The sequence below is a fragment of the Hibiscus syriacus genome, unplaced genomic scaffold (assembly GCF_006381635.1).
Source record: "Hibiscus syriacus cultivar Baekdansim isolate YM2019G1 unplaced genomic scaffold, ASM638163v2 tig00110794_pilon, whole genome shotgun sequence".
NCBI classification, from domain to species: Eukaryota; Viridiplantae; Streptophyta; class Magnoliopsida; order Malvales; family Malvaceae; genus Hibiscus; species Hibiscus syriacus.
Window position 1 is genome coordinate 864,185 of NW_024062865.1, and position 17,653 is coordinate 881,837.

The 17,653-nt window shown below is 38.2% G+C and overlaps 3 protein-coding genes and 1 non-coding gene across 4 annotated transcripts; 1 reads left to right on the top strand and 3 right to left on the bottom strand.

Annotated features, from left to right (window-relative positions):
- The first annotated feature begins 5,163 nt into the window (after positions 1–5,163).
- Positions 5,164–7,400, top strand: LOC120141207 (cytochrome P450 81C13-like). The gene is made up of 2 exons (XM_039156138.1): positions 5,164–6,030; positions 6,762–7,400. The coding sequence occupies exons 1-2, from the start codon at positions 5,164–5,166 to the stop codon at positions 7,377–7,379; spliced, it is 1,485 nt and encodes a 494-aa protein (XP_039012069.1). The 3' UTR covers positions 7,380–7,400.
- Positions 7,401–7,613: 213 nt separating this feature from the next.
- LOC120141208 (60S ribosomal protein L22-2) lies at positions 7,614–8,745 on the bottom strand. The gene is made up of 3 exons (XM_039156139.1): positions 8,682–8,745; positions 8,361–8,605; positions 7,614–7,875 (listed from the first exon to the last, which is right to left on the bottom strand). The coding sequence occupies exons 2-3, from the start codon at positions 8,588–8,590 to the stop codon at positions 7,731–7,733; spliced, it is 375 nt and encodes a 124-aa protein (XP_039012070.1). The 5' UTR covers positions 8,591–8,605; positions 8,682–8,745; the 3' UTR covers positions 7,614–7,730.
- LOC120141320 lies at positions 7,981–8,104 on the bottom strand. Its single transcript, XR_005517763.1, has one exon. It is a non-coding gene; the product is annotated as a small nucleolar RNA SNORD14 (small nucleolar RNA).
- Positions 8,746–9,332: 587 nt separating the features above from the next.
- On the bottom strand, positions 9,333–12,372 carry LOC120141262 (UDP-glucuronic acid decarboxylase 2-like). The gene is made up of 6 exons (XM_039156190.1): positions 11,606–12,372; positions 11,357–11,504; positions 10,754–10,917; positions 10,592–10,666; positions 9,838–9,930; positions 9,333–9,732 (listed from the first exon to the last, which is right to left on the bottom strand). Exons 1-6 carry the CDS (start codon positions 12,212–12,214, stop codon positions 9,505–9,507), a joined length of 1,317 nt encoding a protein of 438 aa, XP_039012121.1. The 5' UTR covers positions 12,215–12,372; the 3' UTR covers positions 9,333–9,504.
- Between the last annotated feature and the right edge of the window lie 5,281 nt (positions 12,373–17,653).

Here is a 17,653-nt window from a genome sequence, read left to right on the forward strand (position 1 = left end):
CTCCAGATGCAACCAACTCTCTGATCTTGTGGAACCTTACATCAATATGTTTAGGTCTAGCACGATACACCTGATTCTAAGCCAAGTGAATAGCACTTTGATTGTCATAAAGCAACTGAACTCCACCTTGCTGAACACCCAACTCCTTCACTAAACCAGTAATCCATAAAGCTTCTTTTGCAGCTTCAGCCGCTGCCATGTATTCAGCTTCAGTTGTAGATAGTGCCACAACAGATTGAACAATAGACTTCCAACAAATAGGCCCTCCACCAAGAGTAAACACATACCCTGTCGTAGATCTTCTATTATCAAAGTCACATGCATAGTCTGAATTCACATATCCTACAACCAAAAGATTATCCCGCTGACTACCAAAAACAATTCCATGTCCCACAATACCCTTTAAGTACCGAAAGATCCACTTGACTGCTTCCCAATGTTGCTTACCAGGTTTAGAAATGTACTTACAAACTTGACTAACAACATGAGCTAAATTAGGACGAGTACATACCATTGCATACATCAAGCAGCCAACAACATTAGAATATGGAACCTTTTCCATAACTTCAGCTTCCTTATCTGTCTTAGGGCACTGTTCTGATGAGAGTTTAAAGTGATTCGCCAATGGAGTGCTCATTGGTTTTGCGCTGCTCATCGCAAACCTTTCTAGCATTTTCTCAACATAACCCCGTTGAGATAACCACAGTTTCCTTGAGTCTCATTCCCTGCAAATTTCCATTCCAAGAATTTTCTTTGCAGCACCTAAATCTTTCATATCAAATTCCTGACTCAATAAAGTTTTCAAACCGATAACATCATCCATGTTCTTCGCAACAATTAACATATCATCAACATATAGTAACAAAAAAATAAAAGAACCATCATCAAGGCTCTTAACATAGACACAACAATCAGACTCACATCGGTTATAGCCAATCTTGATCTTATAGGAGTCAAACCGTTTATACCACTGTCTCGGAGACTGTTTCAACCCGTATAAAGATTTCTTCAATCTGCAAACTAAATGCTCGTTTCCAGGTTGAGTGAAACCTTCAGGCTGTCGCATGTAGATCTACTCCTCTAAATCACCGTGCAAAAAAATAGTTTTAACATCCATCTGCTCTAAATGCAAATCCCAACTAGCCACCAATGCAAGTACTGCTCGGATTGAAGTGTGTGGAAGCCCGCATTCAACCGCAAACATCTGGCTCTTTCATTCAACGACCTGTTCATCCGTTCCGCAACACCATTTTGTTGTGGTGTCTTACGCACTGTAAAATGTCTCTTAATCCTATGCTCCTTACAGAAGTGTAGAAACTGTGAATCTGTGTACTATGTACCATTGTCAGACCGCAAACACTTGATTTTTCGTCCTGTTTGGTTTTCTACCTCAGCTTTCCACCGCTTGAACTTCTCAAAAACGTCAGACTTCTATTTCAAAAAATACACCCAAACTTTCCGTGAAAAATCGTCAATAAAAGTAACATAATACCTAGATCCACCCAAAGACGATGTCGTGGAAGGCCCCTCATACATCAGAATACACATAATCAAGAATCCCTTGAGTTGTGTGCTTCGCAGTCTTGAAACGGACTTTAGTCTATTTACCAAGAACATAATACTTGCAAAAATCGAGCTTACAACTTTTGACACCATGCAACAAATTTCTTTCGTGTAATTCTGTCATACCACGTTCACTAAGATGAGCAAGACGCATATGTCACGGTTTTGTAGTATCATCACAGGACTCAACAGAATGAACTCCACCTACAATGGTACTCCCTAACAATCTGTAAATATTTCATGCAGTCATCTTTCCTTTTATCACAGTCCAAGCTCCTTTAACAATCCGAATGGTTTCCCTATCCTCATCAGCCTTAGGGAAAAACCATTCTTGTGCAAAGTGCCCAAAGAAATCAAATTCTTCTTCAAATATGGGATATGTCGAACACCACTCAACGTCCGAACAGAGCCATCATACATCTTAATTCTGACATCACCAATACCAACAATATTGCAACATCGATCATCACCCAAATAAACAGAACCAGAATTAACCGACCTGTAGGTCGAAAACCATTCCCTATTTGGCGTGATGTGATAAGAACATCCAGAATCAAGAATCCAAACATTCGTCAATTGAGTCGTTGAAATAGGGAGCATATCACCCTCACTGCAATCAGAATTGTCATCCTCGACCACATTCACAGACTTGGATGAATCATCATGCTTCTCATCAGTTTGCTTTTTCAACTTCGGACAGTCTCGCTTCATATGTCCCGCCTCATTGCACTTGTAACAGTGAATTGTCTTCTTATCTCTAGATTTGGATCTGGAATTCCGTTTACCAGACCCTGCCTTCTCTGGCTTCCGTCCACGGTCTCGATTACCCTTGACATATAAGCTATCGGCTTGAGAGCTTTCCCCTACATTATGCTTCCGCTGGTTGTGAGCCAACAAGGCTGCAGTAATCTCCTCAATGTGGCAATTGGTTCATATTCTTCTTCAGTTTCTTCCTTCACTTGTTCCACCATCAACTCTGCAATTGGTTCATGTTCTTCCGTTGAGCTCAAAGGATCGATCCTTTTCTGGTGAGTTTTTGTGGGCATGTGTTAAGGAAAATTTTACCTTGCAACTTGAAACCACCACATTATTTGAAATTCTTTACAGACCAACCGGAAGACCATGTCTATTTCCATTTGCAAATGCATGTGACGGTAGACATAACATTATTGATCATCGAAGATGCATCACGTGAAAATAGTCTTCATAGTGCAGATATGTCCACACAAAAAAATGCGTACAATGGACAAGCAAGAAAGGAAAAGGAAAACTAAGGCTCCTTCCGTCTAGTTGATACTTTTACTATTTACTTCTTTTGCTTTTTCATGCAGATTATTAACAGAAAGTAAGAAGGAAAATACCAAAAGCATCATCAGACTAACCAGAATAAGTACTACGTTTCAAAAGTGGACCATAGGTTTTACTGATCAGTTTTCAGTTTAATATATGAAACAAAAGGTCTACCATTCCAAATATATGTCAGTTGTTGGTCAAACAATGGTGGTTATATGATTTACCATGTCCTTGATTGGACATGCTGGTGTCGTAAGCTCCAAGTGGAAGGAAACCTGCAACGTGAAGTTGAAATGTGTTTCCCCCCCCCCCACTCTTTTTAGGGTATTTTATGGAAATCTTCCAACATAGAATTGACCTCTCCTGAAGCTTCATCAATGGCCATATCTTTCACAAAACCACAGGAGACAATATCCGTTCCAAAGTCTGGATCAAACACAATTAAAATACTATGAACATTAAGCAAGACGGCAATACCATCCATTCCAAACTTAAAGCAGAACATTTAGCATCATGCTCCACCTCAAGCAATCAATACACAATCTCATAGCATTATCTTTCTTATTCACAAATAGCCCCAAGACAAAATACTCAGACAAATGAACCATTCAATGCCATGCGATACAGTACAATAGACATTACAGCCATACCAAGAAAAAAACTCGACACCAAATTTAACTTCTCGATCGACAAGAATACTAAATAATTCCTCTAGAAAAATATTGAAAATATCTTTAACAGTTCAAATATCTCCGACTTTCAACTCCTTACTTATTGAATTTAATACATATACTAATAAGCCTCGCAACCTTTATTATCACCTTCTCAAACCTAAATCCAAATATTATTATCTAAATTTTAATAATTAAATTATTCATTTGGTTTTCAAAATCACTAAATATCCTCATTTAGTATATATTTAAAATAAACATTAATTCAAGTTCAAATGTATTATTTATAAAAATAAAATAACTATAAATAACAAATATTCGGATATTAATTTCCCATCACTTTAAAGTTATTTTAGAAAATAATTGAAATGTCTAAATCCACAAGTAATCCAAATCTGTAAAATTTGATCCGAGTTCTCAAAAAGCGAATTGACTGTGTAAATATCTGAATAATGACTATTTCTTACTATCCCTAAATAATTACAAATTTTGAAAATGCTTGGCATGCCTTTAATTAAGAAGCTTAAACCCTATGAAGCAGGGACCACCGTGGTTTGGCCACACACAAAAAATCTGTAATCGGATCCCTCAAGAAATAATAAAATAATTATATAATTCAGTTGTAAATTTATATTTTGCTCCTTCAAAAGTCCATTTCAAAATTTTGGACCCGTTTCATCTCTCATACGATTATTGCTAAGATTAGGCCTAATATATATACATATTTATGAACCTCTTTAACAAAAAAATAGTATTAATACTCTTACAAATTTTCTTATGGGTTTTTCCTAGGAACGTAAACGTTCGATGAACAAAATTTTTATGTCCATTCAGTAAATGAATAAACACGATAGAGATATGTTCGGTTTGTTTTTGTTCACAAATAAGCTCGTTTATTAGATTATTTGTTTGTTTCTCCTTTTCCTTTTGTTTTTTTTTATATTTTAAATATTAGTGAAGGTATGAATTAAATTGAACACATAGTGAACTTTGGAGTTCAAATTATAAAGCCTAAAGGAGCTTAAGGACTAGTGGTGTAATTTCATTATTTTCCTTTGGTTGTTGGTTTATTATTAAACGAACATGTTCATGAACGTTAACCGAATATGTTCGCAAACGTTAAAAGAATATGTTCTTTAACATTAAAAGAACCGATCACGAACACCTTTGAAAATAAACAAACGAATATGAACATCTTGAAAAAAAATAAATGAACATGAAAACAATTTTATTCATTCAAATCCGATTCATTTATACCTTTTACCCTATAAAATTTCCTGGCTTACAGCTGGTTAATCATCGAATCAACATTTTCAAATTTCTAAACTTGGTTGAGTTTTTATAGGGTAATACTGAATTATATATAAATCTTTTGAAGATAAAATGCAATTTTACCATTGTATTAATTTATACTTAATTTTTAAAGAAACAAATTTGCATCATTTAAGGGGTCAAGTCCCCGGAAGCCGCCCCTGGTCTTAAAGGTGAATCAGTCCAAGATAATGCCATGACCATCGAGATTCAGCATTCATGCATTGCTCAATAATGCAGCTAGTCGATCCTTCTATAAATTTCACTAAGTGCAGGGCTTTCTTCATCACTTATTTCCTCCACCGATTTTCTTTCTGTATTTTCCATGGAAAATCTCTACCTGTACTTTTGCTTCGTCTTCTTCATTTTCCTCACCATCAAGCTTTTAACTCGGAGAAAACGCAACTCACCCCCGAGTCCCTTGTCTCTGCCATTTATTGGCCACTTTCACCTTCTCAAAATCCCGCTCTACAAATCATTGGCTACCTTGTCATCAAAGTATGGCCCCATTTTATATCTCAAACTAGGTTCCATGCGTGTCCTTGTTGTATCTTCTCCTTCTGCTGTTGAGGAATGCTTTAGCACGAACGATATGATATTCGCAAACCGGCCTCCAACTATGGCCGGTGATATCTTAATGTACGATGGCCGTTCTTACGTCTGGGCGCCTCACGGACCTCTTTGGCGGAACCTCCGCCGTGTCACCGTCGTTGAAATGTTATCTTCGACCAGCGTTCAGAAGTTTTCTTCCATACGTGAAGATGAAGTCGGCCACTTGGTTCGTCACTTGTTTGAAGCCTCGGCCGGCGGAGGAAAGGTGGACTTGAAATACTTGTTCGGTCTTTTGACGACGAAAGTCATGCTGAGGGTGGTGGGGGAGGCGGCCGCGGCTAGTGACAAGGAGGAAGAAAAGATGGTATTCCATGAATTTAAGAGTTTGTTTTTTCCGAGCTCGGTGATGAACATGTGTGATTTCTTCCCGGTTCTGAAGTGGATTGGTTTCCAAGGGATCGAAAAGGGGTTGAAAGAAATGCATAGGAGGAGAGATGAATACCTGCAGAAATTAGTGAATGGAATTAGATTAAATACAACCCTTGCCATTCCAAATCCTTCATTCATCCAAAAGCTTTTGTCTTTTCAAGAACAAGACCCTCAGTTCTTTTCTGATCAAGTCATCAAGGGCACCGCACAGGTAACTAGTTATTTCTCATCTACAAAAACACGATTTCAATTTCGGTTCTCTGTCTCGTAGTAATAAGCTGCTACTCTTCTCTTTGTTCTGCACTTCAACCTTAATGTTTCTCATAGGTACGACGTTAAAATTAACCTCCACATTTGTCAAAACGATTATTTTAGCCTTTATATCTATAACACTTTTATTCTCCACGTTCAACTTTTAGTTAAAATGATTCATATTAATAGAATCGGTTAGTTGACTATTATATTATTGATGTGACATTTTTATATATACTTAGTTTATTGATATTATATCTGTCATGATATTCAAGATGATAATGTTTAATGTATCCTATTACCTAAAGCGATGATGCGACATGTACTACATCACTTAAAATGATGATATGACATAATTTGTAGAAAGCTTGCGTAAGTATTCCCTAAATTGTGAAGTTTATATCTTTTATGTCCGTTTTGGTAATGTTTTCTCATGGGTTATAACTGCATTAATTATACAAGTATGCAAAAGTAGACAATTTTACAACTGCATTATTTTATACTAATCTCAAGAGTCAAAAGGAGACCCACTTTATGCAAAACTCCACCTTCAACAATTATTAGATCACAAAAAGTCAATGGCTCATAATGCTTCGCTAGTTAAGCTGACAATATTGACCTTTGTGTTTGAAGTTTCAAAATTAACTTTCGTAACCAGTTTTCAGTGTATCTAATATCATCATGCACCAGATGATGTTTGTCGCAGGAACTGAAACGACATCAGCTACACTGGAATGGGCAATGTCACTCCTCTTGAATCATCCAAAGGCTTTGGAGAAAGTGAGAGCAGAGATCGATAGCCATGTCGGGTACAATCACCCGCTAAATGACTCTGATCTTGCCAACCTTCCTTATCTTCGTTGTGTTGTAAATGAGACACTCAGATTATATCCCCCAGGGCCGTTTCTAATGCCTCATTACTCATCTGAAGATTGTACGGTGGGTGGATATGAGGTACCTAAAGGCACACTGCTGATAGTCAATGTTTGGGCCATACACAATGATCCTAGCATATGGGACGAGCCAACCAAGTTCAAGCCTGAAAGGTTTGAAGGCATTTCGAAAGAAGGATCGAAATTTCTTCCATTCGGACTCGGGAGGAGAGCTTGTCCAGGAGCTACCATGGGCTTGCGGTTAGTTCTGTTGGCACTTGGTGCAGCTATACAATGCTTTCACTGGGAAAATGTAGGGTCAGACACTGTGGATATGACCCCTGGTACTGGACAAGCAGCTTTGTCCAAGGATATTCCATTGGAGGTTCTGTGCTCTCCACGGCCTGATTTGACTAAACTCCTCTCTCAATTTTAAAGTTCGAACTTAAACTAAAACTTGCAGAGACAAGCAGCAGGGAGTACTGCTCGATATTACGAACCATAGATGGTTAAAAAAACATAATGGAAGAACAATTAAGAGCTCGTGTAAGTTATAACTTATAAGCGACTCCTTGGAGAAACATGCGTATCCTTTTTATAACATCTAATAGACCAATACATCAACTTAATGTTTTACTAGTAGCAACCAAAACTTCACTGAAAATCAGAGTAGGGATTGAAAAAACAATAAAATAAAGTTCAAGGATTTGACAACTGAAATAGATAAACGAGGTTCATCATAACAAATACACCAAATAGGTGACTAGAGAAAAAGCTGAAGCCGTCTTCAGTCTTCCTCCTCACCCTCGTTCTCAGCAATATTGAAGTATCGTAGTTCGTAAACATTGCGATCCTTGTTGGAAGCAATTACTCGAAGCCAATCCCGGACATTGTGCTTCTTCAAGTACTTCTTAGTCAAGTACTTAAGATACCTAAATACCAATAAGAAGGTTGAAGAAACCGTCAGCTAAAAGGCTTGAATATTTTAGTATCAAGACAAAAGCAACAAAAAAGGAAAAAACTAGAATGAATTTTAAGGTCTCAGACATCCAAGGAAGGAATAGAACAGCATAAGCTCTCAAGCCTGGCAAAGGCGAAAGCTCTCAGGCGGCCACTGCGAATGTTTTGAGAAACAAGCCTTAAGAATTGTCATCATCGACCTTAAGATTTCAAGTTACAACTGTTCTACCATAACACGAAGCAGATAAACAAGATTCAGTTCAAGTTATATTTTAAACAGAAAACCCATTTCTCAAAATATTCAGTTCAATTGGGTTTAACATTCAAAACAATCCAACCTTGAACATGAAATTAAAAAGTTCCGTTATCCAAGCTTAATATTCAAAACGTTTTCAAGCTAAAACATTCACAGATGTTTCATAATGAATAATAGAACAAAAGATAAGATGAAAAGTACCGCTTGGAGAAGTTGGAGTCAGAGGTAACAGTGATTTTGCTCTTATCGCGGGTGACAGTGACGGAATCGCCAAGAGCACCTGCTTTGCCACCGACCTTGATCCTTTCCTGCAGGAACTTTTCCAGTGAGGATATGTCCATGATCTTATCTTCAACCGGCTTAGAACAGTCGATGGTGAAGGACGCTCCCTTCTTCTTCCCCTTGGGTCCCGCTGCTGCTCCACGACTCATCTTCACACCAAATCACTGCGTTTTCACTGAATCAATTCAAAAAGAAGAGAAGGAAGGTAAACAAAGCGGAATGCAGAGATAGACAGAGTACCTTAGCTGCCACTGTATTTTCGAGGATTCCGAATACCATGGATGGACGAGCAGTCTTAACAAATATATTGATTCCTAGGGTTTTCTGAGATACTCTTAGGAGTGGGTTTTGGGCTTTGACTGTGTGTGTTTTGGGAGAAAACAGAAAAACAATTGAAATGGATTATTGCCATTATTCAACCCATAGAAAGAACTCATCTGGAACTGGATTTAGTAGTCTTGTGACCCAACATCAAATCCAAACTCCAAGTCCAAAGCTATAGAAGAAAAAGGCATAATGGCAAAAAGAAAAACCTTCAATGTTTGTCACTTTTTCAACTATACCCTTAAAGTTCTGTTTGGGAATCTAAATCTTAAAAAAGAAAATTCAAATAAGTCCTTTTTGGATGGACAACCCATGATCAACTGACAATCAACATTTTTTTTCTGAAGGGTGCAATTGAAAACAAGCAAACATTGAGGGTTTTTGGCACCAACCACACTTTTCTACTTGGCATTTGGCAACATCGTTTATTATATATAGTCACGTCCTTTGTGGATTTGTGCAGATTCTAAACATAATCAAGCAGCTTGAATTTAAAAGGAAAATGAGATCAAATGTTAAAACTTTTTAAGATCCGGAATGCTCACTTTATTAAAGGGAGAAGCGACATGGAAACTACAAAGACAGCAAACAAATAAATGTAAAAAAAATCCATCGCAATTCCTGCTGTTTCCTCATAACTATAATATCAATTTTTCCAATGGAGAAAAGAGGGGGGAATTTCTTTCCCATTGATTATATTTTCCTATCGGTGTTTCTATGAGAGAGTGTATCTTCTATCTTAAACCGACGAGGTATTGTTGGTGGTGCTTCCCTCCTTGTGATCACCAAAGATGCGTTGCCGGAAGTCCGAAACCATTAGAGGGAGACCCTTTCGGAGCGATACCTTGGGTTCCCAACCGAGCAACTCTTTGGCTGTTTCGATATCAGGCTTCCTCTTGTGCGGGTCATCCTCTGTGTTTGGTCTGAACTCTATCTTTGCATTCGGGTCAATCGTTTCTTGTACCACCTGTAATGTAAATACGCATCGGCAATCCAAGTTTCCATAGAATGTAGTGAATAATTCAGTTCATAACCAAGATATAAAGTTTAGACGGGAAAAAAATATACTCACCTCAGCAAGCTCAAGCATGGTGAATTCACCTGGATTTCCAAGATTAAAAGGTCCGACGTGTTCTCCTTCCATCAAACGCATCAGACCTTCCACCTGTTTCGACCCAGATTCTTAGTTTTAACCAGATAATGCCGAACTTTATCGGTTCGGATCTAGCATATATCCCAGGGAGGAGGGGACAGTGTTGATATCAGACAAACATTGCACAGCATATACCCCACAAATCCATCTACAGAACACTATAATAATACATGGAGGAAAAGCCTGCCCCAAATAAGATAACGTAGTACAATCAAGCAGCAAGTTCCAACTACATATTTATTCTAAACTGCTGGCCAATCATATAAAATAATGCAGCAAAGAAAAAGAATCTCAAGATAGCACCGAGACACCGACATGTTATGCAAGCGAGATCTGTTCAATACGGACCGGAAGAACTGTAAGTTCCATTGACGATGGAAAGGCAACGATGCATGCCTCGTACAAAACTATAGGGCAATGAAATTCGCTGGTCCACACAGGTCATTCATTCGGTACTAGTCACATTGTGTATGTTTCCTCAAATAGTTTCTACACTCCCTAAATGAAAAATTCAGAACCCTAGGTAAATTGCAAAACTATTTGAAGATTTCCCCTTTTTGTCATGTAATGTCAAGATGTACTTTAGAAATCAAGTGCGGTGCCTAGTTTTCCACTTCTGAAGTAAGTTTCATCGAGAATTCCAACTAGAACACAACACTATAACATCATTTACCAGATCAGATACATATTGGAAACTCCTCGTTTGCTTCCCATCGCCATACACTGTCAATGGCTCCTTCCTTAAAGCCTGCAAACATTATCCAATTACTCGAATAAACAACACGATCAAACAATTTTATTTTAAGAAAATGACTAAAAAGAATAGAAAGAGTACCTGAGCAACGAAGTTGCTAACGACACGGCCATCATCAATGCACATACGAGGTCCGTAAGTATTGAAAATCCGGGCAATCCTAACCTCAACTCCGGCTCCTCTGTGATAGTCCATTGTCAACGTCTCGGCAGTACGCTTTCCCTCATCGTAACAGCTCCGGACACCTGTCATTGAACATTCAAATCAATTTATCTGGTTGGTTCCAGAAAGGAAGATTAACAATTAAGTTCAAAAGCTTTTCTAGAATTTAAGCAAAAACGAACGCCTACAACCAAATTGACACTAAACACCAAATTTCAATCACAAGCACAGCACCATCAGCATATCGTCAGTTTTTATTTCTCACAGATCCAGCAGCAAAAAAAGGAAAATGATGTCTTTTACCCCTTCTTTTAGTTTACACTGCTTTGCAAAGTGATAATAGATATGCAAAACGTGTCATTGTGTCGTAGGATAAAGAGAAATGCCACTGATCACGGGTTTCGCGTGAAATGCTCGACAATATCTAAAAACTTCTACAGCGCCGATGCCAGCAATACTCTTACAACTTCAAAACCACGACAGCACAGATTTTAAGGAAATCAAAATTTTCCGAAAACTAACCGATGGGGTTAACGTTGCCCCAGTAAGTTTCCTTCTGAGGATGTTGCAGAGGATCTCCGTAGACTTCACTGGTACTAGTTAAAAGGAACCTTGCACCAACTCTTTTTGCCAGACCTAACATATTCAGCGTTCCCACCACATTTGTCTTGTAAAAACGACATTTAAATTAAGGGGGACACAGATATAAACGATGAACAAACAATGTAAAAACATGTGGGAATTTATAGAGTAAATGATGAAAAAGGATATGATAGTTTTGACGGGATTGAATTTGTAATGAACTGGAGAAGCAGGGCAAGCGAGATGGTAGATCTGATCAACTTCCAAGAGTAGAGGTTCAACGACGTCGTGTCGGATAAGCTCGAAGTTCGGGTTCCCGAAATGGTGCATGACGTTCTCCTTCCTCCCGGTGAAGAAATTATCAACCACCATCACGCTGTCTCCTCTCGCTATCAAACGGTCCACGAGGTGTGACCCCACGAACCCGGCTCCACCCGTTACGACAATTCTCATACCCTTCCGTTTCAGCCCCAACGGAATCTTACCGGTCGGATTGCCCGACCCGAACCCTAGACGGTTCTGGTAGGAGAACTTTTTCTGGGTCTCGATGGGGAAGTAGGTGACGGAATCAGGGATCGGGGTGGTAGAGTGGGGAGCGAGCGGAGCACGTGAGGTTGGAGAGATGGTGAAGATCAGAGTCGCTATGGCAATGCCGACGAGCACGAAGAGAAGGCGCTGCTCACGGAGCATGTAACGGGCGGCGCGTGTGACGGAGGCCCATGGTTTGTCCGGCTTAGGTGAATATGAATCCGAAGCAGGCTGGGTCTCGTGGCCTCGGTATATCAGCTCCGACACCATCGCTCTTCGACTTCAAAACAAAAACTAAACTCAAACTATAGGATCAAAAAGGATATATTAAAGAGAATTCTTGAAAGTAAATCGCCGGGAGCCTAAGTCCCCGACGAGTTTGAAGCAGAGAGGTGATGGAATGGAACCAGAATGGGGGGAAGGGGATTTGATGTAAGAAGACAAGAGGAGGTTTTATATATATATATAAAGGGCTCCGGGAATGGGGTGATATTACGGAAATACCCTGTTGATGGCTCTTTTTATAGTTTGAACTAAAAAGTAAACAATTCTCATCAATTGAGGAATTTCATAAAAGATTCTAATTTTTTTATCCCCTTTTCACTCTTTACAGGTTTTGGGTTATTTTTCTGTTATTTATTAATGTGATTTTAATTAGAAAAAATTTATTACATTTCTAAAATGTATTAAAAATTCACATTTGAGACATACATTAAAAATATTAGTATTATGGTTAATTTCATAAAATGAGATTTTAAACTCATCAAGTGATCTTAGTAGTTGAAGGAAGTATTGTTCTCCTTATAGGTTTTGGGTTTTATGAGTTGTGTTGCAAGTGTGTGTTGTCAATTATTCATAAAAATCTTAAACAAATATTATCTTGTAATCACATAGACTATTCAAAAAAAATGAGACATTAAATATTTTAAATCATAATTGTATTTTTAATAGTATAAATAAAATACAATGAATCAAAAAATATATAATAATGTTTTATAATATCTTATTTAAATGTAAGGGTGCATTTGAAACATTGATAAACATTGAGTGCTTCTTTTATTATAATACCAAAGTGAAAACACAAGGACGGATAATCTTTTTAAGGATCCCATAGGACTGCAGCATCACTTTTGTTTACCATTTCAAAATATATATATTATGGCGTCACGTGGGTTTAGCTAAAAATACTACACATCATGTGACCTTATGGTTGACTTGGAAGCCTTTGAATGGTTGAATCACACATTTTTGTAGATATTGAATATTTCTTTGAATTTCACCCCAAAAAAAAAACTTTATCTCTTGGTAACTCTGTATCATTTAACTAAACTATTCTCCATATTAAAGTTGTTAAAGGTAGAAGGCACATGGCGCATCTTCGATCAATACTAGTACGAACAACACAGAAATTAAGATTTGCGTAAACTATCAAAATGGTCCATTTTTGTTTATTTTGTGTATTTTTGATCCTTTATGTTATGATTTATAATATTTTGATTTTTAAGACGATAAATGACGTAGGTCTGGTGATGTAATATATCAGCAAAAGAGGTTAATTTTTATTCTGACCTATAAAGTTTAGATAAAATATTATTCTTACCCTTAAATTTTAAACGAATTATCAATTTTAACTCTTGAACTTTATATAAAATATCAATTTAAATTTTAAATCCGATCAAAATCTTTGTTGGTGATTATCTCTTGACCGTCATCAATCGCCGTTGTCGATGATCATTGAACCTAAAATGTCCACTTCACTCCCTTTTGGTCTCTTAAACACGAATCCAATGTCATTTTCTCCAAAAAAAAATACCTTGAACTCTATAAATCTAACTTAAAATCCTTTAAATTCTTTTTAGCAAAAAATTATAATTATAAATTTATCAATGTAACCCCCTAGACCCGGCCTATGCGTTTCGACTAAGTCTAGTGGATCACATTATGATTATTAAAGACATTTTTCGAAACCGTTATTCCATCAATATAAAATCACATTATAAATAACATGAAATTATAAACAAATTATACTATCAAAATCCAACTCGTAAATATAGTACCAATAAATAATAATTTAATTTAAAACACATCTTCAAATTCAATATCACAATAAACCGAGCAGTATTAGCAAAAGAGTTATCATTATAAAATCCGATATTTTAAAATAAGGTCCATGTCACCAAAATAAAGTCAACTTGCCAGATAACAACATTACAATTTGATTTACTTCAAGAGATATGTTGATCCTCCAAGTGCTCGTACCAAGGTATCTAACCAACAGTATCTGAAAGAGGAAAACATTTTCAAAAGGTGAGCTAGGCTCAGTGTGTCCCAACATTTCCATAAAATCACAATAGGTACAAATCATAGTCCAGTAATCTCACAAATTCGTAAAAGTGTTTAACTTTTTGAAAATCATAGTTTAAACCCTTTTCTGGTACACCATCAGTAGTTGCCAAAATTATTTTCCATATAGCTTACTTTATGCACATAGCAAAAAGAAAGCCGACTTAAGGATAGGCTCTGAAGCTTGTATCCTTAAGCCCAAGTCAATGAGTCCATATAGCTTACCCTAAGCACACAGCAAAGGAAAGCCGACCTAATGAAACATCTTGGGGCCCTCAAGAGTCACATTAGGCCCAGTTAGCTTGATCAGAGCTATTCCATCGTATTTCAATTCCAAAATTCAATTGCACCGTGACATAAATTCCATCAATCCAAAAACATGGTAATCATATACCATTTCAAAACAAAAATTAGATAGCAGCCATATTCCATAAATTGTCACATTAAATTGGTGCATCCATAAAACAATAGCCAATGAATTCGGTGTACCACATATTAAAACCAATAAAACAGTTCAATAATAAGCAGGGAACACACCTCGACAATAGGTTCAAATAGCAAATTTACTGATTGCTGGTTTCACCACGCTCTGCTACAATTTTCGAACGGATGAATACTGGCACACGTGGTTTAACTGATCTAGAAGAGCTGGGTCGAGCTATCGAACGATCCGGAGAGTCTCTTGTACCTTCAAACAATAATAATCTATCAGTCCCAAATCCTATTTAATTGTTCAAAGCTAGTCTTCTTAAGTATATAAGTATTTTTCGAGTTTGACTATCAATTTGGGGTATTTCGAGTCTGAATTTGGACAAACGGATTGCGGAAACGGAATCAGGACGTCGAAAAATATAAAGTATGACTTTTCAGAAATTCAGATTCTTGGTCAAAGTCAAAGTCAACCACTTTGACCGTAGATTTAGAGACATTCGGGTTTGAATTTGGCGAAACGGACTGCGGAAATGGATTTGGCACGTCGAAAACTATTAGGATAGGTATACTCGGAAAAGATTTACGGTCGTTTAAGGGTCGGTCAAAGCCATTTTAAGTTTTAGTCAAAGAAAGTCAACGGTCAACGGTCACGGTCAACAGTCAACGGTCGGGCCGGGTCAACAGTCGGGTCGGGTCAACAGTCGGGTCGGGTCAACCCGGTTCAGACCGGTCAAACCGGTTCAGACCGGTCAAACCGGTTCGAACCGGTCAAACCGGTTCAAAACTGGTCAAACCGGTTTTCCAGCAGCTCACTCTCCCTGCGGTGACGCGTGCGGCGCGTGAACAGTGCCACGGTGTCGGAAAATTCCCGGAAAAATTTCTAAAAATTATTTTGAGCGATTTCGAGATACTTACAACGATCGGTTCAAATTTTTGAACGGCGGAGAGCTCGCATTTCAACTCGGCCGAACCTTTGACTGCTCCACCTCCTCACGCGCCGCCGTCGACGACGAACAAGGTTGACACCGGCGGACTCGCAACGACACAAGGAACACGATGGTGCAGGAGGTGTCGTAAACGGAACAACGATCGGCGGTGAATTTAAGTTTTTCCCGACGATAGAGCTAAAAAAACGACGATGCTTTGACTGAAAATTCCCGACGTTTGGCAGCGTTTCACTTCAATTAATTTGAAGGGTTTGTTCCTCTCTTGATGATGAACACAACGGTGGTTTCAATTTTACGATTGGACGTCGAACGGCGTCGGAATCGGCTTTGAAGTAGAGTGCGGGAGGAGGAATTTCACAATTGTTTTCTGTTTTGAAAACAGAAAACCATTCATACGTTTATATTAAATTTTCTGCCGACACTAAAAGGAGTAATGCAGGGCTTGGTCCCTGAATTTCCTTTAACTTCTAAAATGGCCTACAATTTTGAAAACTTCAGATTTAATCCTCAAATTTTTCCAAATTACTTAATTAAATTTTTTTTTCTCTAAATTTTATTCCGGGTTGTTACAATTCTCCCCCTCTACAAGAAATTTCGTCCTCGAAATTTACCTTATGAGAATAGTTGAGGAAACTGAGCCTCTATTGACTCCAATGTCTCCCAAGTAGCTTCTGAGGGGCCTCGATTACTCCACTGAACTTTGACCATTGGAATTCGCCTATTCCGAAGAACTCTTTCATCTCTTTCTAAAATCTGAATGTGCTCCTCCTCATATGACAAATCCGGTCTCAGCTCTACTTCTTCAACCTGAATAATGTGACCTGGATCTGGACGGTATCGCCTTAACATAGACACATGAAAAAACATCATGAATACGACTGAGGTGGGAAGGCAACTCAAGCTGATAAGCAACAGGTCCAACTTTCTTCAGAATACGATACGGCCCAATAAATCGTGGACTCAATTTACCCTTACGCCCGAATCTCAATACTTTCTTCCACGGTGAAACTTTTAAGAAGACCTGATCACCAACCTCAAATTGTATATCTTTCCTTCTCTGATCTGCATAAGACTTCTGCCTATCAAATGCCTCTTTCAAACGGTCACGTATAAATCTGACTGTGTCCTCCGTCTCTCGCACTAACTCAGGTCCCAACGTTTTCCTATCACGCAACTCAGTCCAACAGATCGGAGTGCGACATTTACGCCCATAGAGTGCTTCATAGGGTGCCATACGAATGCTGGTCTGATAACTGTTATTGTAAGCAAATTCAGCCAAAGGCAAAATTTCTCCCAGCTACCATGAAAATCGATTACGCAACCCCGCAACATATCCTCAAGTATCTGAATCACTCTCTCAGATTGACCATCAGTTTGTGGGTGAAAGGATGTGCTATAATCCAATCTTGTTCCCAAAGCCGTATGTAGCGCCTTCCAAAATCTCGAAGTAAATCTCGGATCTCGATCAGAAATAATAGACAATGGAACACCATGCAATCTAACAATCTCTGAAATATACAATCTTGCCAGCTTGTCCAAAGTATAATTTACTCACACAGGAATGAAGTGAGCTGACTTTGTAAGTCTGTCAACAATCACCCAAACTGAATTTTTTTTTCGAAGGAGTCATAGGCAAGCTAGTAACAAAATCCATAGTAATACGCTCCCATTTCCATTCAGGAATCTTAATAGGCTGTAACAAACTTGATGGATGTTGATGTTCTGCCTTAACTTGTTGACAAGTCAAACACCTCGCTACAAAATTTGAGATGTCCTTCTTCATGCCGATCCAATGATACCTCTCTCTCAAATTCCGATACATCTTATCTCCACCGGGGTGCATAGCATATGGACTACTATGAGCCTCAGTAAGGATAGTCTGTCTCAACTCAGCATCATCAGGCACACAATACCGACCTTTGAAGCATAGAACTTCATCCCGGTCAAGGGCGTAATCTGAGCTTGTCCCCTGCTCTACTTGCTCAAA